This window comes from Phocoena phocoena, chromosome 15, assembly GCF_963924675.1.
Source record: "Phocoena phocoena chromosome 15, mPhoPho1.1, whole genome shotgun sequence".
Taxonomy (NCBI): Eukaryota; Metazoa; Chordata; class Mammalia; order Artiodactyla; family Phocoenidae; genus Phocoena; species Phocoena phocoena.
In genome coordinates this window covers 37216408-37241251 of record NC_089233.1, presented here as the reverse complement: position 1 = coordinate 37241251, position 24844 = coordinate 37216408, and the positions used below count along the sequence as shown (strand labels likewise).

At 57.7% G+C, this 24844-nt stretch overlaps 1 protein-coding gene across 2 annotated transcripts; it reads right to left on the bottom strand.

Annotated features, from left to right (window-relative positions):
* Window positions 1-616: 616 nt before the first annotated feature.
* CLCN7 (chloride voltage-gated channel 7) lies at window positions 617-24126 on the bottom strand. 2 transcript variants are annotated; one of them, XM_065893603.1, is made up of 25 exons: window positions 23931-24126; window positions 16325-16396; window positions 13065-13136; window positions 12905-12970; window positions 12389-12521; window positions 12047-12156; window positions 11317-11397; window positions 10374-10436; window positions 10171-10254; window positions 9570-9663; window positions 9241-9305; window positions 8731-8847; window positions 7991-8045; window positions 7593-7653; window positions 6860-6998; window positions 5961-6054; window positions 4660-4829; window positions 3118-3169; window positions 2750-2877; window positions 2478-2563; window positions 2104-2233; window positions 1475-1534; window positions 1195-1371; window positions 853-933; window positions 617-703 (listed from the first exon to the last, which is right to left on the bottom strand). In XM_065893603.1, exons 1-25 carry the CDS (start codon window positions 24081-24083, stop codon window positions 617-619), a joined length of 2430 nt encoding a protein of 809 aa, XP_065749675.1. In that variant the 5' UTR covers window positions 24084-24126. The 2 variants fall into 2 exon arrangements, with proteins under 2 accessions (XP_065749675.1, XP_065749676.1); XM_065893604.1 differs by lacking the exon at window positions 16325-16396 and having other exon boundaries at window positions 23931-24083.
* Between the last annotated feature and the right edge of the window lie 718 nt (window positions 24127-24844).

Below are 24844 nucleotides of genomic sequence, written 5' to 3'. Positions count from 1 at the left end.
CCTTTGGCCCAGACCCCGGCTCAGAGTCCACTGCACCAAGTGGGTGTGGCTTGGGGTGCACGGGTGTCTGGGAGTGCGGCTCCAGGGTCTGCTCTCCAGGTGGTCCTGCTCCCCCGAGCCCTCGCCTTCATGAGTCCAGCTTGTGTTTCTGCCCAGACCCCAAATCTCACGGCCGCAAACTGAGCTGAGGGCTGAGAGGGACAGGACCAGAGGCCTCTTCTGCAGCCTTGAGTCGCCCAGGCCTCCAGCTGGAGGTGCTTAGGGTACACTGTTTCCAGGCTATGGGCCCCTCCTGGGGGCTGCAGTACTCGGACCCACAGGGCCCAGCCTGCCAGCTGTCACACGTGCACACACATGCAGATACATACGCACACTTGCGGTCTCTCAAAAAAGAGCAGCAGTTCTACAAACTGACTCCTCGAAGTCAGGAAACAGGAGGCTGGCGTGTGAAATCTTGGAGGGTGAAGGAATGAGGTCGGGGGGGGAGGGGGGCACTGAGAACACGAAGAGACCACATGTGTCACACGCTGGCTGGGCTGTCCCCGAGCTCTGGAGGATGCTGGATCCCCCGCTGCCTGGGGAGCAAGGCAGGCACCCCGGGGGAGGTGCCAGGGCCTCACGTCTGGGCCAGAGAGAGCTCCTCTAGGCCCCCCTTCCCAAGCCGGTACCTGGCGAGGTCCTTCCTGGTCACCAGCCCGACCACCTGTGGGAGCAAAGCCAGATCATGGGATCCAGCGGCCTCTGCCTCTGTGGATGCCGCTGTCCCGTGTGCGGAGGACAGCATAGTCTGGGGGAGCCCTGCGGGTGGGCAGGCAGGTTGGTAGGCTGGAGGCAGTGGGCTCCCCCCATCACCTGATTGCAGTTGTCCACCACCACCAGGTGCCTGAGGCCCAGGGCCCGAAACAGCTTGAACACCCGCGGGAGAGATGCCTCCTGCAATGCAGACACAGCCTCAGCTCACCCGCCAGCCCCTGCCCCACCCCGGGACAGGAGCGGGCCAGGACCTGCCGCCCCCCTGCCACACCCCCGCCTCAGCCAGCACATCCTGCTCTGTAGCCACCTCCACCCTCCTACAGAGCTCACCCCCCACCCGTCTGCAATGGCCAGTGAAGCCAGAACGCCACCAGGGGTGGTGGCTGCATGAGGCCCTGGAAGTGGGGGTCAGGCCCCTGCTCCCCACCGCCCCTGCGGCACCTGGGGCACCGTGTAGGGGGAGGGGTTCATGAACTCAGAGAGGTCCATGGTGCACTCCCGCTCGTCCTGGGACACATGGATGGACTGGATGGGGGGGAAGCGCGGGTAGGCATCACGGAAGTCCTTCAGTCGCAGCCGGCGCCGTAGCAGGCCCATATAAGAGCGTTCTATGAACACCTGCAGGCGGGGGGGGCAGGCAGTGGGTGGCAGCGCCTCAGAGCCCAGGGCCCTGCCCGGCATCTCCTGCCACCCCCTTCTCCTGCCACCCCTGACAGCCTACCTTGTGCTTGAGCAGGACGATGAGCTGGGAGCGCAGGATTAAGCCCTGGAGCCGGGCTGGCTGCACAAGAAACAAAACACCCTTGTCTGTGGAGGACCTGGGACTTGGGACCTAGGGCCTGCCCTGCCGGCTGGTCCAGAGGGGCCAGGCAACAGCACCAGGATGCCTGGGGGCTCCATCCAGGGTCCCCAGCGATGCTGGCTGCCTACGGGCACTGGCCCTGCTACAGGCATTTCACCTGCACAGGCTCACAGATCCCCAAACGCCCAGGAGGGGAGGCAGGACCCCAATCACGAGGTGCTAAGAGACCATAGCATTTGTGGGGGCGAAAAGCAGACCGTGGCCCAGACGTCGCTGCACCTTCCATCAGGACCTCCTGACAGGCACAGCTGTGACTCCTCAGCTGGGGGTGCAGCTTGGGGTGTGACCACAGGACACACAGGCGCATCAGTAACTACCCAAGCTGCAGGAACAGTGCTCACATGGACCTGTCTTCACAGCCGTGTGACCAGCGGAATTCTACCAGAAACCCCAGAGCAGGGCGTCCACATTCACGGGAACCATGGCCCCCAACACGCCCCACTCGCCAGCACAGATGATGAGCCCGGCTTCCTGCAGCTGGGTGGTACCTGCGTGCCGTCAGCATCCTCCACCACAGGGAAGCCATTATGATTGGACGCCGTGCTGCTCAGCACGTCCACAATGATGCCCACCTTCTCCCTCCTCCGCAGACAGGTGACTGGTGTGCTCATCACCTCCCTGTAGAAGAAAAACACTGTGATCCACCACGGGGCAGAGGAAGCTTTCCGAACAGCTCAACATGCAGGAAGTGGCCGGACTCAGGAAACCTGGAGACAAGGTGGGCCAGGAGCGCAGACCCCCAGGTGCTGCCCTGGGGGAACCAGCCCTGCACCCACGTCCTGCTCCAGGCTGCCCCCACCAAGCCTCCCAGGGCGTCCAGCACCCGCCCCCCAGCCTGCGGGCCTGCCCCGGGGAGGGGTACCTGGCGGTGAGCGAGTGTGAGGTGACTGGGGCTTCCCAGTGCAGGAAGGGCACACTCTGCAGCTGGATGTGCATGTCGTACAGGCCCTGGGGAGAGGATGGGCACGGCCATGCAAGAGGCTGCTTGCGGGGCAGCCTCCACAGGGTCCCCTCCCTTGCGGTGGCCGAAGACCGCCAGTCTTTCTCCCAGCCTCAGGTTCCGAGGCCAGGGGCACGGGGAGGGGCTCCAGAGCGAGGGCAAGCAAGGCAGGCGGCCTCTCCCACAGGCCGCACCTCGATGAAGACATCCCCCACAATCTTGGCGGTCATCAGCACCAGCATGATGGGGAAGCCGTAGGTCACATTGCTGGTGGCCTCCATCATGATGACTGTCAGGCTCAGCGTCATCCTCACAATCCCACCTGCCAGGAGGCGGGGAGGGGAAGGGAGGGTTGGGGGGGGCACGAGCCTCTGCAGGCTGCACCGCCGGCCCCTCCCATGTTCCCGTGCCGTGTTCCCTGTGCAGCTCCCGCTCTGTCCATGCAACCCCGTGTACCGGCCCCCCTAGATAGCACCAGATGGGGACAGTGACCCTGCCCAGTCACACGCTGGGGGAGTGGCCCTCCTGACCTCCGGACGCCCATGTTGCAGCCAGCACTCACCCAGCTGGGCAGCTGCTCCCATCAGGGCGTACTTGCCGGGGTCTGCCCAGACCTGCAGGGAAGACAGAGGGGATGCTGTGGGAAACTGGCAGCCAAACCCACCAAGATACACTGACAGCACTGGGCCCAGGAGGAAATCCTACAGTTTACACAAAAAATGCTCTGTGGCAGCATCACCTGAGTTTGCAAATACCCTAGCTGTGCCCGCTCAGGGATGCACTGAATGAACTCTGCCACCTGCAGAACTCGGCAGCCTAAGACAGGAGGGTATGCACTATGGCCGGGGCGGGGGGGGGGGGGGGACCCCGCGTGTGTGCAGTGACCGGAGTCCGTGCACAAATGCCTGCGCCACACCAGGGAGCCTAAAAAGGAGTGAAAATCGGACTCATGCTACAACATGGATGAGCCCTGAAAACATGGTGCTCAATGATGAGGCCAGACACAGAAGGCCATGAAGCGTGATTTCGTGAATCTGCAACCATCAGAAGAGGCACATCCATGGAGGCAGAAAGCTGATTAGTGGCCACCAGGGGCTGGGGAAGGGGGACACAGATGTGACTGCTTAATGGGGACAGGTTTCTTTTTGGAGTGATGAGAACATCCTGGAACTAAGCAGCAATCACGGTTACACAGCTCTGCGAACAGGCTAAAGAGCCACCCAACCGTTCACTTACAGAAGGAGAGAGTTTATGGCAGGGGTCCCCAACCTCCGGGCCATGGACTGGACCGCACAGCAGGAGGTGGGCGGTGGGCAAGCGAGTGAAGCTTCATCTGCTGCTCCCCATCGCTCGCATTACTGCCTGAACCATCCCCCACCCCAATCCACAGAAACACTGTCTTCCACGAAACCGGTCCCTGGTGCCAGAAAAGGTTGGGGACCACTGGTTTATGGTACGTGAGTTACGTATCAATTTAAAAAAAACAAAATTAAACTAAAAACCGTGTCTGGAAGGAAACCTGGGACACATGACCTGGACCCAGTGAGGGAAGGCTTGCTGTGCGTCTCTTAGAGTTTTTTTTTTTTTTTGCGGTACGCGGGCCTCTCACTGTTGTGGCCTCTCCCATTGTGGAGCACAGGCTCCGGATGCACAGGCTCAGCGGCCACGGCTCATGGGCCCAGCCGCTCCGCGGCATGTGGGATCCTCCCGAACTGGGGCACAAACCCGTGTCCCCTGCATTGGCAGGCGGACTCTCAACCACTGCGCCACCAGCGAAGCCCCTCTTACAGTTTTTTAAAGTCTTACTTGAACAACTAAGACGCAAATAGAAGACTCACAGAATAAAGACCAAGGAGCCCACGGAGGCAGGTCGGAGGAAGAAGCCAGAAGGCAGCTCCGGGGCCAAGACCTGGACACCACACTCCCAGGCCCCAACTCCTGCACCTGCCCCATCCTTCTACACCACGCTCTCTCCCAACACCCGTGCCCTCCCTGAAGGCCACACACACGCACGACCCCTGCTCTGGCCCACGGTGGCCCTAGTGGGCACCGGGAACACCACCCCTTCCTCCCAGCCCAGCCGGCCCCTAAGACCCCCACTCACTGCGGCCCCGGTGAGGTAGGACAGGGAGATGCCAAAGAGCCGGCCCCAGGCAGCTCCGATGAGCAGGGATGGGATGAAGACACCGGCCGACACCGTGAGCCCGTAGGTCCAGCAGGCCAAGAAGAAGTAGACCAGGGTGAAGAGGCCGAGCGTCATGGGGTTGTAGGAGCCTGCGGAGAAGGCGCTGGCCAGGGCTTGCCACACGGATTCAACCCCAGGCGGAGCTGCCTGCCCAGCAGCCCGTCAGAGCCTCCTGGTCACACCCAGACCCCCAAAGTCACCCCCTTCTCAGAGGCCAGGGTGCCGGGGTCTTGGGGGCCCAGCACTCAGAGTGTGAGCACGGCAGCCCAGCGGGCAGGGCAGAGGGGAGCTGGGGCCACCAGGGCCCAAAGCTGCCAGCAGGATGGTGACCTGGGCCAAGGGAAGGTGGCTGCTGAGGTCTGCATGGAAAAGGGTGGCACTGAGACCACCAAGGGTCAGGGGAGGGTGCAGGAGGGAGGCCATGGCCGCCACGGCCACCACCCTGCACCAGATGACTCCAAAAGTGGGAAGACGTCACACAAACCCCGGAGCCAGCACCCCCAGGGGGCCTGTATGGCCCGCTCAGCATCTTTGGGGGCTCGGCCTCCCCCACGTTTAAAATCCTTTCTGCTAAATTGCGTGAACTTCCCCAGTGCGTGCACGCACGCACATGCACGCATGCGCGCGCACAAATGTGAGAACCAGGGAGTTCCCAGAACTGGCGTGTCAGGAAACAGCTAGAGCCACAGACAGATGGGCAAGCACGTCACAGCAGCCACTCTGGATCTCGGGGGTGTGCCCCTCCTCCCCGCCCCCACCCCGCGGAACCGAAAACAGGGGAAGTGGAAGCAGGTCTGTGCCCAGTCTGAGCCTGTTTGTTATTAAGAACATGAAGCTGGGCAAGGCACCTCGCTGGTATACGAGTCACCAGGCTGTTTTCTGACTGAGAGTGACCTCTGCGAGCAGCGCCCAGAAGAAAAACTCATCCTAGGAGGTAAGACTGTCTTAATGAACGACAGGATGGCCTCCAGGGAGGGAAGGAGACACGTGGGGAGCTTGGCTGGGCCCCTCCCAAGCACTGGCCACCAGCCAACCCCAGGCTGCCAGCCCCCACGCTCCAGCGCACTCAGCCCTGCAGGGAGGCAGTGGGGGCTCGGCCAGAAGCCATCAGCCAGGCCTGGGCCCAGTGTCTGTGGGCCAGCTGCAGACCAGGCCAGAGGGAACAGGCCCACATGGGGACCTGTGTCTGACAGCACAGAGTGCAGAGCATGGGCACACACCTGGGGGGTCGTGGAAAAGGCTGACCACGCTCTTCTCTGGGGTGTTGAAGAAGGCTGCAGCCATCGAATTATACTCGCCATCGGCACAGAAGAGCTGCAAAGTCAGGAAAGAGAACAGGCCAGTGGGACACAGTGTCCTGGCCTGGACAGCATCAGGCACCAAGCACACAACAGGCGGGTCAGGCTGCTGTCTTGGAGGGGAGGCAGGACCCAAGAGCCAGACCCTGGCCCAGTGAGGGCTTCAGAAGCCATCCAGCCAGGCAGGGGCTGCATGGCGAGTCTGTCCCTGGGGTACGTGGGGATCCAAAGGCTCACGTTTGGAGCACGCTCCCACAGTTCACTGGGCAGACTGTGGGTCCCTGCAGGCCTTGACCAGGGCAGGGGCTCCATGCAAAGCTGTGTGGGTCAACCCCACAGCCCCACCAGAGCCAGCCATGCACCCCAGACCCACATCTGTGACAGGCCTGTGAGTACACACTCCACACCCACCGGCAACCAGCAACTGCTTTCAGTTCTGGATGTTTCCCATAAACAGAAACCTCATGATGTGTGGCCCTTGCTGTCTGGCTTCTTTCACTCAGCAGTGTTTGCCAGGTTCATCTGTGTGGGAGCACGTGTCAGAGCTCCAACCCTTCCTACAACTGAGGAAACCCACTGTGTGGATGGACCAGGCCGTGTTCACCTGCTCGTCACTGACGGGCACAGGGGCTGCGGGGAGTTGTGCTGCGGTGAGCGTGTGCACGTGAGTTTCCGCCTGCAGGCCCACAACCCCACCTCCACAGTCCCCTTGCAGAACCTGTCAGGCCGCTGTTCTGAGAGGACCGGGGTGAGCCCCCAGGCCGACGTGGCACCCACCCATGTCTGGGAAGGCTCACCCTGCTCCTGCCCCGGCCTCCTACCTGGAGTGGATAGGACACGGAGCTCCCCTGCAGGGGCTGGCAATCCCGGGACGAATAAATCAGCACGAAGGCAACCGTGGCCGTGACGGCGGCCACCAGCATGGCCTCGATCACCTGAAGGCAGGGCCGGTGGATGTACCTGGAGCAAAGAGCCGGGGTGGACCGAGCTGTGGGATGGCTGGGGCGGCAGCCAGGACAACCTGAGCCTGCAACTCGGGAGAGCCGTCCAGGATGCTGAGCTCATCTGATGACCAACCCGCCCTGGCTCCTGAACACTCTCAGGCTGCCTCCCGGATGCTCCCCAACCTCATTTTATGTTAGTGCAAAAAGACAAGAAAGAAGAAAGCCAAGACCCACCCCTACGGCTTCAGAAAAACAGAGAGCTCTCATGATGGCTCTCCTAACAGCAGAGGACCTGTGTTGGACCAAACGTGCCCAAGTCAGGATGGCCCCATACAAACCGCGCTGGCGCTGACATGAGAGGCCCAGAAGAGCATCAACCCAGGGCTGCACCGGATCCATGGGCTGTGCCTTCCCTGCCAGGGGCCACCCTCCAGGCTCCACCTGTCCCCCTGCCGAGTGGGTCTGTCCCCTCAGGTACAAAGCACTGTGGAGGAGTGTGCTTGGCATGTGGCTTCCCCACGGCCCCGTGGGCAAGAGCCCATGACCGGTCAGTTTTCAGATGCCCTGTGTGGCCACACCTCTCAACTCAGTCCCTGAACAGGTTTCTCACCTGATTCGAAACATCGTCAACCAGTAATTCAAGGCGTTGAACACAGCTCCGAGAATGCCACCTGGGACAAGGAAGGAGCTGTGTGTCCGGGACTCGGGAAGAGAAGCAGGCTGCCCAGGCAGCAAACGCCCGCTGGGTGGAGGGCTCACGTCCCACGGGCTTTCAGAGTAAGGAGTGTTGCCCAGGTCCGTCTGCTTCCCAAGGGGCTGTCATCAGCCAGAGTGCGGCTCCGGTCCTCCCAGGGTCGGGCTCCCTCCCCACTGCCCCGGGCGGTCCTGGGACAGCCAGCAGGGGTGGAGACCGCGTGCTTCTCTGGCCCTCGAAGCCGGGTCAGGCCTGGAGCCCCGCAGGCCCTGTCCCCACTGGTCGGCGCTGTCCCACGCGGGGACGGCCCTTACCCACCACGCCCATGGCGATGAAGATGGGGATCTCATGGATTGTGTACACCATCGTCTGTGCAGAGGGAGGAAGAGGAGACCTTCTGTGAGGAAAACTGCCACCAGCTCCTACTCAGACTCGGGACCGGACGTTTCACAGGACACACCTGTGCACGGGAACCCTGGCGCTTTCCTGCAGGGCGAGGAGGCTCCCAGAGAGAAAGGCCGGGAGCTTGGGCAGACCGCCTGCCTCCTCACACGGCGGCTCCGGGGGGCCGCCTGAGCTTTTGCCAAAGGGTAAGTGAGGGGCCACAAGCAAGGGAGAGGATGCTGGTGACCTAGCCACCCAGGACCTCTGACGCATCCACGGGTGAGGACCAGCCCCTGAGAGGCTCCCTGGGCTCAGCGATGGCAGTGTGCAGCGCAGGCTGCCCCAGAAACACTGCCTGCGCCTCTCGGCCTCCAGAAACTGCTGCAGGAGCGCTAGCCACCAGTCTAGTGATGTTACCTGACAGTCTGCAGGCACCTGAGCCACTCCTGAAGTGCCCGCTGGCTGATAGGCGCCACAACCTGTGCGGCTGGGTCACGTGCACCCTCCTGGACCACCTCCAGCTCCAGGTGCTCACAAACAAGGGCCCTATCCCACGGCTAACAGCTAGACCTTTCCAGAAGCCCGGCTCTCAGGCCGAACCTTGAGTAAACAACCTGGGTCCTGCTCATAGAAAGAACCAGAGAAAAAAGGGGACGATACAGTGGGTTACCTCAGTGTCAAATCTCCCAAAATTGATAAGACCGGGGCTGGACAGATCCCACACGTTTCCATGGTAAATGCTTAAGACGAAATTCAGGGTGAAGGTGGAAATCATGGAAGCAAAGAACTGCAGGCGGAAAAAGACGAGTGCCGTCAGAGCCGTGGTGATGAGTTGTGGCAGTGTGTACAGCGGCTGAGCCCAGGGCCAGAGGGTGGGGAGGGGCTGCAGCAAAAGGGCTGTCTCCCCTCCTGTCACCTGGGTGGTGCCTAGACCTTCCGAAGGCTGAGGGAAGGTGGCTCGGAGCCCCACTGGCTCGGCCAGGGTAAGAACGTGTGCGGGGCCTGGGGTCCCGATGAGGACGGAGGAGAAACAGGCCTATGGCTCAGGGACCCACCAGCTGGACGGGAAGCTCAGGTGCAGACCCCACAGTGTGGGCCAAGAGCCACGCGTCCACCCAGCCATGAAGGCCCAGTGCCAGGGCTGCCCGAACTCGGGAAGGTGGCCGTCCCAGGCACTTACGATTCTCCACGTCAGGAACTGATTCCAGAAGGATGCACCCTCCTCCAAGCTGAACAGGACCCCACCTGGAACAGCCAGTGGCCCAGCCCTGAAGTGCCCGCCCAGCCACAGACAGCCCCTCACCCACTGCCACCCATGCCCCCAGACCCCAGGACACCAAGCCCATGACAGAGGCAGCCATCGGGGCCTCTTGAGAAGCCCACCCCACACCCTCACCAGGCACTGAGTCCATCAACCCCAAAACCACCCCTCTCACAGCAGGGAGAGCCTGGCTCCCCCTACACGGGCAGTCACCAAGCTCTCAGACCAGGCAGGGCCACCCTCCTCACCCACAGGGGCCCCAAACGCAGCAGACACTCCGGCCGCAGCTCCTGCTGAGACAAAGTCCCGTTTCTCTGTGTCTCTGCGGAAGTACTCAAAGATCTGAACCAAGACAGACGGAGAGAGGGTCTCAGCCAGTGCCTCCAAGGGCACTTCTCTCAGAAAGGGGGGAGGTGGGCCCAAAAGCGAGGGGGGAGGGGAGGGAGGAATATGCGGAGGCCTCTGGACAAGCCACTCATCAACCATGGGGCTCACGACCCGTAGGACTGAAGAGCTGGGTCTCGGGCAGCTTGCCTGCCCACCAACATCCAGAGAAAATAACCCATTCACAGCAATATTTAAACACTGAGGTTTGTGCAAGAAGGACCAGAACTGAGCACCAGCAGCCCACACACATGACCTTCCCGAGCTCTCTAGGCCACGCATTCCTGTGAGCTTACAGCTACAGGTCATTTCCTTGCAGAAATGCACACTCACCCGGAGCACCAAGGCAACAGGATGCCCCCATGGACAGGATGCTAGGGACCCTCAGAGGCGAAGGGAAGAAGGCTGCAGGGGAGGTAGGGGCCCAGCCCTGGGGGTATGGACGTGGGCGCAGGGAAGACCCACCTTGAAATCCCGCTTCAGTGACGTGGACCTCCCCTGGGAGACCCCAGCAGCAATCACGGAGCCCGAATGGATCATTGGTCCCTCCTGGAAGGCACAAATGGCTGTGTTCAGATGGGCGCGGCTCCGGGGGGGGGGGGGGACACACCGGCCCCAGGCCCCACGGGTGCAGAGGGACTCAGGCAGGGGTAGCTGCACTCTGTTACCTTCCCCACAGCCAGTCCCCCAACCACGGACAGGATCACGCCAGACACTTTGATCACCAGGGTCTGGAACACAAAGGAAATTGCACCAAGTCTGATTAAAGGCCACACGTGGTCCAAGAACCTGAGGGACAAACTGCACACAGGAAGGGACCTAATCATGTGAGCCCTCGGCAGGCATGAGCACCAAAGAGGGGGCCGGCACCCACGGGGGGTGTCCTGGGGGAGGGGGAGCTGGCAGCTGATGCTTTCCTGATGCCCATCTCTTCAGCCCTTCTGTCCCACGTAGTCATGTACACACAGAAGACACACAAACAGCAGCTGTCGCTCCGTCCTCGGGCTCTGGGCTCCAGGCTCCTGCACCCGCACCTACCTCGGTCCCTGCCCTCCTGCTGCAGGGCACGGAGCACAGGCACCCCCATCCCTCCTGTCTGCTCCCCGGAGTACCTCCTCCCCAGACAGAGCAGGAGAGATGCTGCCAGCAAACCCCAGACCAAGGCACACCAGCTGCACACCCTGAAATGATCACAGGAGGAAACCTGACCTCCCAACCCCCTTGGAATCAGTGTGTTACCCAGAAGATCACGCACAATGAGATTAAGGAAAATTCTGAAAAAAGGAAAAAACTCACCACTCAACACAGCTACTCTCATTCTGAAATACTAACCACCGTATGGAACTTAAAATGTCTACGTGGTTGCAATCGTGACAGATGTACCTTCAAGTATTTTTGCGTCATTCAGAATGTACGACAGTTTTACCATTTTCCAAAGAAAAGTTCACATAAAACCTGCCAGCACACCCACACGCAGGCTCGTCAGCAGCAAACAGCACGGGTCTGGGCGAGTTTTGGAGGCGGAGGTGGACAAATGACACACTTCTCACCCAGCAAGGAAGACCCTTGGGCTAAGCCCTGAGCTCCTGGTGGGGCCGCCTCGTGTCTCACCTTGAGCCGGACCACGTGGGGGATCTTCACCCCGTTGAGGAAGCACTTGATCTGGGGGATCCCGCTGCCAGCAGCGACCGGCTGGAAGGAAGGGCGCCAGCACTGAGTCCGCAGGCCGAGTGAGCCGCTACTGCTGCCGCCACCGCCACCAGGCCCAGGAAGACGCGCCACGCAGTGCCCAGGTCGCCCAGGGTAGCAGCTTCTCGCCTCTCCCCACTGATACACAGAGCAACCACCGAGGGGAGGAAACGCCTCGGGCACGGGAGGGCTCAGTTTCCCCAAGGCAGGCGGGGGTGCCCAGGATGATGGGAGGCCCACGTCACACACCCGCTGAGGGGCCAGCACTGTCGCACCCTCTGGGGGACACTGCACTGCACCCCAGACAGAAGCTCCTGGACGCTGCCCCTTCTTCCTTCCACCGCCCCGAGGGAAAAGCAAGGGGGCACAGGAAGGAAAGGTGCCCCAGGAGCGTCTGACCCCTCGGGTGGGTCCCTCCACCCGCACCCCTGGGCTGGGCGCTGCCTCTGCTCCCTGCTGCGTGAAGTGGGCGAGGGACTGTGCGGGTGGATGGGCACGGCCGCCAGGGCCAGGGTTGGAAGGCCCCAGGTGGGCTTTGTTTTGGCTGAACCGCCTGATGCCTAGCAAGGATTCCACTACAGTCTAGCCAGTGAGTCTCACCGGAAGACGCTGCGGGGGGTTGGGGTGGGGAGCGGTGGAGGGGCCCACCTACCTCTATGAAGGCGACGATCACAGAGCCCAGGAGCACAAAGGCCACATTGAGCGAGGCCCACAGCAGGAGGGAGAAGGACAGCCCGCCCCGTGCCGTGAACTTGTCAATGTCTGGGCTCGTCAAGGACCACGCGGGGTGGTGTCACCCAGGCGCCACTCCCCAGTGGGCTGCACTCTGGACTCTGGGACCTGGAGCACTTACTGGGCATCTCAGGGTCACCACAAAGCCTGACCCCCAGACATGCAGCCCCCGCCCAGTCACGTCCCCCGGCCGATGGCATAACACAGGTGGGGGCTCCTCCTGTGGACCCGCTGGCTCTGGGCAACCACAGACAAAGGATACTGTCCTTGACGACCCTGTACTTTAGGCCGGCCAGCTTCTCCACCACGATGTCGATGAAGCAGGCCACGAGGCCCGTGAGGATCCCGATCATGGCACAGATGACCCAGCGCTTTATCTCCACAGTCCGGAAGGCCTGCGGCAGCGGGCATGAAGGGGGGCGCTGTCACAGGAGGGTGCGGAGGCGGGACGTCCCGTCGTGGCCTGCTCTAGTGACTGCCACCACGCACAGGGCTGCCCTCAGGACCCTGAGTCCCAGGAAGAGCAGCCCCACCGACATCTCAGAGGCCGTGGAGCACTGGTGGGACAGAACTCCCATCATAACTGGATGCTGACGCTCCAGCCGCCACAGCCGCCACCCCTAAGAACAGCTTCCTTAGTGGTAATGATGTGACACCCGCACGGGTCTCCATGCCGGGCAGCGGCCAGCGCTCACTCCAGGACACCAGCTGGAGCCGAGAGGGGAGGGAGGTGGTGGGGACACCGTGGCCATGAGGCCCAGCTGCCCGCCAGACTCACTGTGTGATTGATGCGCCGCTCCTCCTCCAGGAACAGCTGGTTCTCGCTGTTGTCATAGTCCAAGCTCTGCGGACCGGGCAGTAGAAACACTAGTAATTGACCCCAGCTCGCAGGCTCAGGTCGGCCACCGTGGGAGAGGGCAGGGAGCAGGGGGGCCCACCTCATACTTGAGGGACAGAAGCTTCTCGTTGTGCGGGATCTCCTTGGGGAAGGGGTGAAGGGGGTCCATGTCCTGTGGGAGGAAGAGGCAGAGCTTGACAACCCAGCATATGTAAGAACGAAGCAGAACGAGGAAGGGGCCATGCTCACTCGTCCCGCAGGGCAGGGACTCTCCTGAGCCCAAAGCTAGACAAGCACAAGGCAGGAAGTGGCAGACACAGATCCTCCACAGGACACCAGCAGGCCAGGTCCCACAACGCCACGGCCAGGCGGGTTTATCCCAGGAACACAAGGTGAGTTGACCCCCAAAAAGCAATTAGTGTGGTGGGTTGACCCCCCAAAAGCAATTAGTGTGGTGGGTTGACCCCCAAAATGCAATTAGTGTAAGATGTCTGTGGTCCACGTCCAGGTTCTGGCACCAGCCTCTGATCCACCCACTTGGCATCTCTGGGTGACGAGTGTGTCTGGGCTGGGGCTGGAAGACCATCACAGGATTAGCGGGCTGGAGACACAAGCAGCTCATCTCTAACGGCCAAGGATTTAATTAGTCCTGCCTGTGTAATGCAGCCTCCACACAAACCCCAAATAGAGGGGTTCAGGGAGATTGCAGCTGGTGAATGTGGAGGTGCTGGGAAGGTGGCTCCTAGGGAGAACGTGGGGGCTCTGCACCCCTTCCCACACCTTCCCGGGGCATCTCTCCCACCTGGTTGTTCTCAAGTCATGTCCTTTATGATAAACCAGTAACATAAGCAAAGTGTTCCCTGAGTTCTGCCAGCCATTCTGGCAAGTTATGGAACCCGAGGAGGAGGCGTGGAAACCCCGATTTACAGCTGGTCAGTCAGAAGCACAGGTGACAGCCTGGACTTGTCACTGGCATCTGAGGTCGGGGGGTCTCGTGGGACTGAGCCCTCAGCCTGTGGGTCTGCACGGATGCCGGGAAGTTAGGGTCTGAACAAACTGACCTGCAGGACACTCAGGTGGTGTCTGGACAATCAGAGGGTGAGTCGGTATGAAAGTAAAAACAGTTTGATACTGTTCCAATAGAATAAAGGACCAAGTCCACATGAAATGAACACCTCAGTAGTCACAAAAAGCATCTGACAAAACTCAACCCTTCGTGATAAAAACACTCAATAAACCAGGAATAAAGGGAACTTCCTCAACCTGATCAAGACACCTATAAAAAACCCACAGGTGGGCTTCCCTGGTGGCACAGTGGTTGAGAGTCTGCCTGCCGATGCAGGGGACGCGGGTTCATGCCCCAGTCCGGGAAGATCCCACATGCCGCGGAGGGGCTGGACCTGTGAGCCATGGCCACTGAGCCTGCGCGTCCGGAGCCTGTGCTCCGCAACAGGAGAGGCCACAACAGTGAGAGGTCTGCGTACCGCAAAAAACAAAAAAACCAAAAACCCACAGGTAACTTCATGCTCAGTGGTGAAAGACTGAAGCTCTTCCTCTGAGATCAGGAACAAGACGAGGATGCCTGCTCTGGCATTTCTACTCAGCACTGTCCTGGAGGTTCTACCAGCAGGGCAATTAGGCAAGAGAGAAAAGTGAAAGGCATCCAGATTAGAAAGGAAGTGAAACTCTTCTTTGCAGATGACATGGTCTTATGTATAGAAAATCTCCAAAAGTACACTAAAAACAATTAGTATTAATAACACATTTAGTAAGATTGAAGAATATAAGATCAGTATACAAAATCAAATGCATTTCTACGCACTTGCAATGAATGATCCAAAATGAAATTGAGAAAACAACTCTATTTACAATAGCATAAAAAGATACAGAAAATAAACTTATTCCTAAAACACATTTAACAAAAGAAGTGTAAGACTTGTACACCAAGAGTTGCAACATATTGTTGAAAAAAACTGAAGACGTTAATAAATGGAAAGCTATACTGTGGCTCGGGACATTTGATGTTAAGAGTCAATGCCACCTCTAAGTTCCAGCTGGCGTTTCTGGAGAAACTGACAAACTGAGCCTGAACCCCACACGGAGACACGCAAGGGATCTTGAAAGGCCAACACCTCCTTGAGAAAGAAAAACAATGTGGGATGATTCAAACTTCTTAATTTTGAAACTTACTACAAAGCTAGTCATTAGTAGAGTGTGGCCTGGGCGCAAGGACAGACAGAGAGCCCAGAAACAAATCCGTAATGCAGACCCAATGCAGCCAAAAATAAATAAATTTTTAAAAAGTGAAAAAAAAACCCCACAAAAACTGACCTTCAACAATGGTGCTGAGACAATTCAACAGGGAAAGAGTAGTTTTCTCAAGAAATGGTGCTAGGAAAACTGAGCATCCATATGCAAAAGAATGAATTTGGACCCTTATCTCATACCATGTACAAAATTAGTGAAAAACAGATCAAACATCTAAGCTACAGAACTCTTATAAGAAAAGACGAGCAAATCTTTGTAACCTTGGCTTAGGTGATGGTTTTAGACATGACACCCAAAGCACAAGCAACAGAAAGAAAACAGATCAAATGGACTTCATCAAAATTAAAAGCTTTTGTGCTTCCAAGGACACTAGCAGAAAGTGAGACCACCTATGGACCAAGCAGAAGTTTTTGCAAATCCTGTAACTGATGAGCAACTTGTGTTTAAAGTACATGAAGACTTCTTACAGCTTCATTATAAAAACACAACCTGATTAAGAAACATGCACGGGGTCTGAACAGAGTTCCTCCAGAAGACATGAAGGACACACGGTACCAGCAGCCTCAGAGAAATGCAAGTCGGAACCATGAGCCACCTCCAAGGAGGAAGTCAAGTGCAAGTCTGGGGGAGGGGGTTTCGGGAAATGCTCCCCTGGCAGCTGCTGGACAGTTCGACCCCAGCACAGGGGCAGGAGAAGTGGACATCACCCATGTCCAAGGGCCCACCACCCCGAGACGCCCTCCTGCAGGCCCCACACCTGCCCACGGCACCTGCCCCCCAGCCCGCACACAGCAGCTAGCTCAACGGTCCTGGCCTGACATGTACTCCCCAACCTCTGCTCATTGGGCAGCCTCAGGGGACAGGGCCCCGCAGAGCAGTCTTCCCTGGTCGCCCAGACTCTGCAGACCTCACTGTCTGCACGTCACTCTGTCCCCATACTCTGCACAGAACCGCCACTGTCTGCCATCCTCTTGTTCAGGTTTTCCGTCTGCCCTCTGCTAGGCTGTGGCTCCACAAGAGCAGGCCTGACTTTCCCAGGAAGGGGCCTGGCATGAGCAGGAGCTCCAAAAATGGGAAAGGACGACCACTCACAGGGTCCAGAAGCTCATCATCCAGTTCCACGTTGCTCATCTGTCCGATCCGGAAAAATGCTGAATGGGGTGACTAGAAGCAGAAGAGAAATCATAGGCCGCTTAGCTATGGGGCCGGGCTGCACTGTGCACTATCCCATTGCCTGGCCCTGCACTGTGCACTACCCCATTGCCTGGCCCTGCCTGTGGAGCACAGAGCTGCACCTGCTGTGTGGGAGACTCCAGCAGGGCCAGTGCTGGACCCCAGGCCCATCCCCATGACCCACAGCCTGTCACTGAGGAGCCCAACCTTCAGATGGGAAGCCCCACCTTCCCCTGTTCTACAGTGTCCTCCTGGCCACCCTCCTTCCCTGGCCTGGAAAACCCTGGTGATTGAGGGCCCCTCCTCCAGGAGCCTTTCTATCCCCCCACCTCCAAACCCCATCTTTCTCTGTTCAGCCCCATCATGACACTGAGTGGCTACCAGGTGGGGACCCATCACAGGCCTCCAGGCAGGCCCCCCAGATATGTGCCCCTTTCCGGGGCAGGACCTTTCTGAAGCGGGGCTGCACTCCTAGGCACAGGGGCAGGTCAACCACAGAGGACGGACACCCTGGCACATGACTGCCCTCACGCCCACTGCCAGGTATGGTGGAGGCCAGGACTAGGGAACAAAACACAGGCTGCTCACAGATGCATTTCAGAGAAACAAGTCACGCTGCAGGACACAAACACTGTGTGGAACATACGGCATAAAAACACAACCCGGGGCTTCCCTGGTGGCGCGGTGGTTGAGAGTCTGCCTGCCAATATAGGGGACGTGGGTTCGTGCCCGGGTCCGGGAGGATCCCACATGACGTGGAGCGGCTGGGCCTGTGAGCCATGGCCGCTGAGCCTGCGCGTCCGGAGCCTGTGCTCCACAATGGGAGAGGCCACAACAGTGAGAGGCCCGCGTACCACAAAAAAAAACCAAAATAAAACCCAAAAAAACCCACAACCCGGTGCTCCTCTGAAACGCAGCCAGGCGCCCTGCCCTGCCTCTCCTCTGGCGGAAACCACGAAGTAGTGCAGGAACAAGGACCACAGAGCCCGCCATGCCAGAGCCCTGAGCACACAGTGATTCCAGCACAGAAAGTTTAATTCAGCAGCACTAACCCTACTGCTACTGGTGGTTACCAGGGGGTATGGGGGACAAGGGGGCTTTGGGGACACTGGTGACTCCTCTGGGGGATGTCGAGCCTCCTGGGGCTGCTGTGCCCAATCACGCAGCCTAGGCGTCTGAAAAACAAGAAACGTATTCTCTCCAAGCTCTTGAGCCACAAGTCCAAACTTGAGGTGTCAACAGGGAGGGCCCCCTCTCAGGGTCGTGTGGAGGATCTTCCAGCCTCTGATGGATGCCAGCAATCCTTAGTGTTCATTCCCTGGCTTGTGGCCACATCACTCCAATCTCTGCTCCGTTGCCACTGGCCTCGTGTGTGTGTGTATACATGCACGCATGTCTCTCCTCTCCCATGAGGATACCAGCCTGACCACATCGCAACATGACCACAGCTGCAAAGGTCTCAGACATGGGTTCCAGGTCAGGGGTGGAGACATTCCGGGGGGCACTGCGCACCCCACAGCAGGTGGTAACTTGTCAGGTGTGTTCACTAGACCAACATCCTGCTCCACCGTGTGACTGCACTTTTCTCTATGTATATACAGCAAACGTCGGTACAATGGGTGGGTGAGGAGAGAAATATAGCCGTTTTCTTTCTTAAAAACAATCGACAATGCCCCCAAACTGCTGAATCTGATGAGAAAGGCAGGGCGGGCCCTCCAGCTCCAAGCATGGGCAGGAATGCCTGGCCCGCTGGCCCAGAAAGGATCCCAGTTCCAGAGTGAACTCAACCCAGGAAGGGGCCCGGAGCTGCAGCCTCTGCTCCCTATGCATACACGAGTCATCAGGAAAGGTGTGCCAGTCGCCAGCCCGTCCACAGCAACACGGAACAGAGACGTCTCCACGGAGAAGACGGCGTGCAGACAGGCAGAACTGAAAGTTGGACTGTGAAAACAGAAGACCCATCTCCCGTCCAACCCAAGTCGGAGGCCACAGACCAGGTGGCCTGGCCGTTTGTACCTCACTCTTCACTGATGGACTGCACCCCATGATCACTCCCATCACACCAAGTCAGCCCCTACAGAGCAGCGCCTCTGCCACCTAAACAGTCCCCGAGGCTGAGGCTGCAACCGCGCACACTGCTGGGGGAGAGGGGGGCAGAACGGTCCACATGGCACGGACTCACTCGCTCAGGTGACAACGGGTCCTCAGCACCCAGCCGGGAGGACGCCAGGTGAGCACACATCTGCACCAGACAGCTCCATTCTGGACCCGGAAATGCGCTCATGCGGAGATGGCGCCCCCATTACAACTCCCAGGCACACCCTCTCCCACCTCCAGCACCTTCCTGGTTTCATCACCTCTTTTCTGAACTTTATGGGCATCTCTTAGGAAATATCTTTTGTGATGAAAGAAGCCATTTACTGAAAGTTCAGTGATTCATCTGTTGTGTCTGTTCCTTTCTCATTTCTTAAATGCAAGTTAATTACTAGTAGTTCCTCAAACTATTGATACACACAACAGCCTGGATGAAATCTCCATGCTTTCGAAAGAACTGAAAGATTTCAGACCATGTGGCTTCAGAGACTGGATGTGCTCGAAAGGTCAGACCCGGAGGGAGGACAGATTTGGGGGGTAGGGGGTGACTGTAAGAGGCAGGACAAGGGCACTGATGGACGTGCTCACACACATCCACACGTGTGACAATGGCAGGGTGCTACTCACACACATTGTGCCAACATCAATGCCGGGTTCGGCACGGTACTACCGTGAGGTAAGACGGAACCATCTTGGGAAACTGGAGGAAGGCACACAGGCCCTCTCTGTACTGTCTTTTCAACTTCCCGTAAGTCTACAATTATTTTAAAATTTAAACGCAAATGATACTACATCAAAGTGAAGAACTTCTGGGCTTCCCTGGTGGCGCAGTGGTTGGGAGTCCGCCTGCCGATGCAGGGACGCGGGTTCGTGCCCCGGTCAGGGAGGATCCCACATGCCGCGGAGAAGCTGGGCCTGTAAGCCATGGCCGCTGGGCCTGCACGTCCGGAGCCTGTGCTCCGCAACGGGAGAGGCCAAAACAGTGAGAGGCCCGCGTACCGCAAAAAAAAAAAAAAAAAAAGTGAAGAACTTCTGTGTATCAAAGGAAACAACAGAGTGAAAAGGAACTAGCCCTACAGAATGGGAGAAAATTACAGATCATGTAACCGATAAGGGTTAATATCCAGAATACGTAAAGAACCCCTACAACCCAACAACAGCGAACAAGCGGATTAAAAAAACAGGCCAAAGACTTGGGACATGAAGATCAAAACCACAATGAGATACCACCTCACAGCTGTGAGGATGGCCAGGGTTAAAAAACAGAATAACAAGCACTGGTGAAGATGTGCAGAAACAGGAACCCTTGTGCACAGTTGCTGGGAGTGTTATATGGAGCAGCTGCTGTGGAAAACAGTATGGCGGTTCCTCAAAAAATTAAAAATAGAAATTACCTTATGATCCAGCAATTCCACTTCTTGTTATCTACCCAAATGAACTGAAAGCAGGGTCTCAAAGAGGTATTTGTACACCCACGTGCACAGCAGCATTTTTACAGTAGCCAAGGGGTGGACGGAGCCCAAATGCCCATCGACAGATGAATGTATAAACCTAAGGTGGTCCATCCACACAATGGATTATTATTCAGCCTTAAAAACAGGGAAATCCTGTCACATGCTACAGCATGGATGAACCTGGAGGACGTTGTACTAACAGAAAGAAGCCAGTCACAAAAAAACAAATACCCTATGATACCACTGCTATGAGACGTCAAATTCATAGAGACAGAAAGCAGAATGGCCTTTGCCGAGGGCTGGGGGAGGGGTGGGGAGTCAGTGTTTACTGGGACAGAGGTTCAGTTTGAGAGGATGAGAAAGTTCTGGAGGTGCTGGGGTGATGGCAGCACGACACTGGATGGACCTCATGCTGCCAGACTGTACACTTAGACATGGTTAGGACGGTAAATTGTGTTATGTGCTTTTACCATCATTAAAACAAAGTTCACAGACAATCTAAAGGCCGCCTGCCGCCCACTCTGCCACTTTGCATTTTAACCGCCCCTCCCAGCCCAATGCCCCCTAGCACTGAGGGCACAGGGCCTCTGTAGCCAGGGGCTTACAGTCAGAAAAACCAAGCTGCCCATAAACAAAAGTCAGTGTAAACCGTGAGAAAGGCTTTGAGGGCGATGACAGAGCCTGAGGGAGAGGCCTGCCCGAGAGGTTGGGGAGGCGCATTAGGCTGAGACCTGATGAATGATGTGCAGAGGGGGCCGGATGGTAACAGCCCCGCCGCTGCACCTCACTTTCTGAGTGCTGCAGCCTCTGCCCGGAAGGCCTCCCAGGACCCTCTGACTAGGCTGGGCCCACCCTGGTCCTCAGCTCTCTGCACTGTCCGGTGGTACCCACATCTTCTCCTGTCCTCCCCCAGACTCTGAGCCCCTCACACTAGACCTGGGCAGGTACCACTAAAGGCCTGAGGGAGCCCTCAGGGGAGGGTCAGCTGAGGGGGCAGGCCTGGACTCTGCAAAGCGGGAGAGGAGGGGGAGAGGAGGTGGGGAGAAGAGGGGAGGAGAGGGGGGGGAGGAGGAGGAGGATAGTATAGGGCGCTGAGGCAGAGGGACTTCCTGGAGGGGCTGCCCTGGGGCTGGGAGCCAGCTACGAGAAAGACAGGGTGCTCCCTTACATTGAGCAGGGCTCAAGGGGCCACTGGGGATGGTGATGACCTGCCCCTGCAGCTTGCCTGCACATGACCCCCTCCTGGCCCCCCATACTCCGACCGTAGCCCACGGCTCCAAGTCACCAGGGCAGAACACCCCAGTTCCCAGAGGAGTAAGTTCCCCAAAACTGATTCTAAACACTAACCTGAGGGTCCTACCCCTCAGGCTGCCTCAGGCGGAGCTTCCCGAAGCTGAAGTCCCTGGAAAGGACCCGCATTTACAAACACTGCAAATACCCACCCCCACACCCGGAGCCTCTGTTTCTGGCTCAGATTTCCCTCTGTAAGTTTTCAAAATGCTCTGCTTCCTGCTGCCCACATGACCATGACTTGCTGGCTGACCTCACCCTCTCCTTGCCCCAGGGGTGGACAGGCAGCAACTTGCTGGTTGACCCACCCTCACCCCACACTCAGGCACGACAGGCCGAGGGCCGGAGAGAGGGTAGAGCAACCCTGAATGGCCTGGTTCCAGCCAGATGGAGGCTGAGCTCAGGCCGGCCCCCAGCCCACCCTGCCTGGGGCTGCCCAGAGCAGCCACCTCATGGTGCCTGGCAGGTTCCCATGCCGGGTGCAAGAACACCAGCCTCCAACTCTGGACGCCCTGCAACAAACCATGAAGGACCAGGAGGTGGCAAGACAAGCTCTCCTGTCCAGCTCACCAGAACATTCTCATAGAGTGGTTGTTGGCCTGGGCTGTCACTTTAGTTCAAACGACCCTGGTCTGAGAGCAGCTTACAAGCCGCCGTCTGCTACAGCGAACTCAGCCCTCTGGTCCAGAGCCGACCCTCTTGCAAGAAAGCCGGCCTCGAGGAGTTCAGTGAGCTGCACGGGAGTCGCCCCAGGAACAGCAACTCAGAGATGATCACTTCCAAGCTGCCATTTTTAATATCTCTGAGAGTAACTAGCGTTTACCACCTTGTGACAGGTGGTGCTTGGGGCTGGAAGCATATTAGCTTTCCTGCTGGTGAGCAGCCTGAGGCACAGGAGGCTGCAGCACTTGCCTCTGCTGGTCCAGAGCAGAGTTCCTAGCACCAATTCCTCCAGTGCCCCCCTACCCCATCCACGCAAGGCCGTCTAAGGATCCTTCAAGGCTGGACTCTCCAGCTTCTGAAGGATTCTCCCACAAGATAAAGCTAAATTCGAAGCCTGCAGCTGTCCCCTGCAGGTCGACTCCGGTTCCTTCCCCAAGCCTCCACTCCCCACTCCGACTTACTTCCCAAATGCTCACTCCCTTTATCTTTCCCCTCTGTCCACCCGCCTGAGGATCATGCACTCTTCCAAGACTGGACCTAGTGTGACCTCTCCTGCTCTTGGGGTCCCTCACACCAGAGCACTGGGCCTGGTTTTCCAGGAGCCTGGAGCCAGGAGGAAGGAAGCTGCATCATGTACCTCTGAGTCCCAGGCAAATTGCATGCAGCCGAGCACATGACACGCACACAATAAATTATGCTTTAAGTCACTTAAGAGCAGCTAGTCACTTGTTATTAAATGCAAATGAACAAACAAAAAAGGTCGCAAAGGTTCTTTTAAGGGAATGAGTTTTAAGGGAAGAAATCAACAGGTTATTTCAAAAAAAGCCAACTCCTGTGTCTATGCATAAAGAAAAGTGGGAAACTCTTGAGCACATTCAGTCCCAAAATAAACCCCAATTCAACCTCGAAGCTTCCAATCTCTCTACCTGTCACCCTTAAAGCCAAGCCAGTTTCATATTTCTGGTTTGTAAACTTCAGATTACCTTCTTTTAAAGAGTAAAAAAGAAACAAATGTTGTGAGAAGAAAACAACAAAGCATCCATATCCCCACCACTGCAAATTCTCCCCTTTCATGTCACTTCTCATGCAGACACAGAAAGCACTTCAACAGAAGATCCCACTCAAGGAACAGACTTTGACCTTCATTGTCTGATACATTTCTGGGGGCTGGGGAAACCTAGATAAGTTCTAGACAAACAGCCTGATACTTGAGTCCTTCCTCATTAAACACCACACAAGTGTTTAATGGACAGATCTAGGATAGGAGGAGAAAAACGAAAAAACAATCACAAAACCGAGTAAGGCCAAGCAATCAACAAAATAAGTTCATTAACTCAAAATTAACACACACGGAAATTCACTTAAGGACGCAAACTTCTGTGCTGACCTGCAAAGCACATTTCAACCACTGTGCTTCAATTTCAATGAACTGCTAAGGGAAACTGAACGCACATATTTGTCATTCCTAAGGTCGCCCTGAAGGCCTGTCCCGCTCCCTGTAAAGATGCAACCCCCCAGATATTCCCACTGCAAAAGCAAACTCTGCAACCTAAGCTCTTAAAATCTCTTGGGGTTCAAAAGCAGTCAAAATAGTTGCTCGTGTATACAGTGTTCTAAAAAAAATAAAAGGAAAAGGTTACCTAAGCAGAAGACCATCTGCCGTCCCTTTAAATCCACTAAGAAATAAACTGTGAAGAGATAAATTAGCTTCATGCTACCGGGACTCTACAGCAGCGTGCGTGCGACTGGGCTCTCCCACGCTCCTTAACACCAAGATAATGGGCCGGCTCCTCGACCCCGAGAGTCACCGGGCCGAGCGCCTCCCAGCGCCTCCCAGGACTCCAGAACCCCTGGGCCCAGGTTCCGAGCTCGCCCTGCCGTTTACCAAGCGGGACCCGAGGCGCGTTACCGCCTCGGCCACTAGGACTGCCCGAGCACGGACTCGCCGCGTCCCCGCGGGCCCCGCTCCCGGCACCGGCAACCGCGGCGCGGACCCGACCCGGCCCGCCTCTCCCTGGGCTCACCGCGCGGACGGCCGCGGGCCCAGCCCCGTTCAACAGCGGCGTGGCCTCCCCGGCCGGCGCCCCGGGCCGCGCCGCCCTCCGCAGCAGCGGCGCCGCCTCGTCGTCGTCCACGTCGCGTCCGGACCACGACACCTTTTTGGAGACGTTGGCCATGTCCCGCCGCAGAGGACCGGCCAGGCAGCGCCTTGGCCGTGTTTGTTCTCGTGACCCGTGCCTCGGCCACGTGACCCGGACGGCCGTCACGTGGCCCAGACGGCACCCGCGTGCCCCGGCGGCGGCTGGGGGGGGCGCGCGCGGCCTTCTGGGAGTTGTAGTCCCGCCGCCTGGTGGACCCGCCTGTCAGGACCGATCACCACGTAGCAAACGGTTGTGCTGAAGACACAACACAGCCCTGTGGCCTTCCTGCGGAAAACGCTCCACTGATCCCATCCCAGGGCGAAAATGCAGATGAACCCAAATTGAGGGACACTTGCTAAACAGCTAGCCAGCTCGTCCCATAGTGTCAGCGTCACGAAGGACCAAGAAAGGCTGAGTGACTGCCTTGGATGGAAGATGAAGAGATGGGCAACTGAAGGCTGCTCGTGGGCCTGGCATTTTGGGGACAATTGGCAAAGATTGGATCTGCACTGTACATTACATAGCGGTGTTATAGCTGCGCCCAGTCCCCCAAGGGTGATCTTTGTCTGGGGGTCATATCAGAAAAGTCCTTTTTCTCAGTAGACATACACTGAGATATTCAGGGGTTGTGATGTGATGTCTGCAACGTAGTCTCAGATGATTCACAAGCTAATGGTAATCACAATACGTAGCTACCGATAGCGGGAGAAAGAAAATGTGGTAGGATGTTAGCAGGTGATGAATATGGGGTAAATATAAATGACGTGCAATGTAGTCCTCTTGTAACTTTTTTCTTT

Bases quoted from the DNA above. Each gene is read 5' to 3' on its own strand.
- CLCN7 (XM_065893603.1), bottom strand. From the start codon at position 24,083: ATGGCCAACGTCTCCAAAAAGGTGTCGTGGTCCGGACGCGACGTGGAC. The intron at 10,255-10,373 runs GTAACAGAGTGC...TGTGCCTTCCAG, and splicing joins GGGGACTGGCTGTGGGGAAG to GAGGGACCAATGATCCATTC. The intron at 8,046-8,730 runs GTAACCCACTGT...CCCTCTGCACAG, and splicing joins TTGGGAGATTTGACACTGAG to ACGATGGTGTACACAATCCA.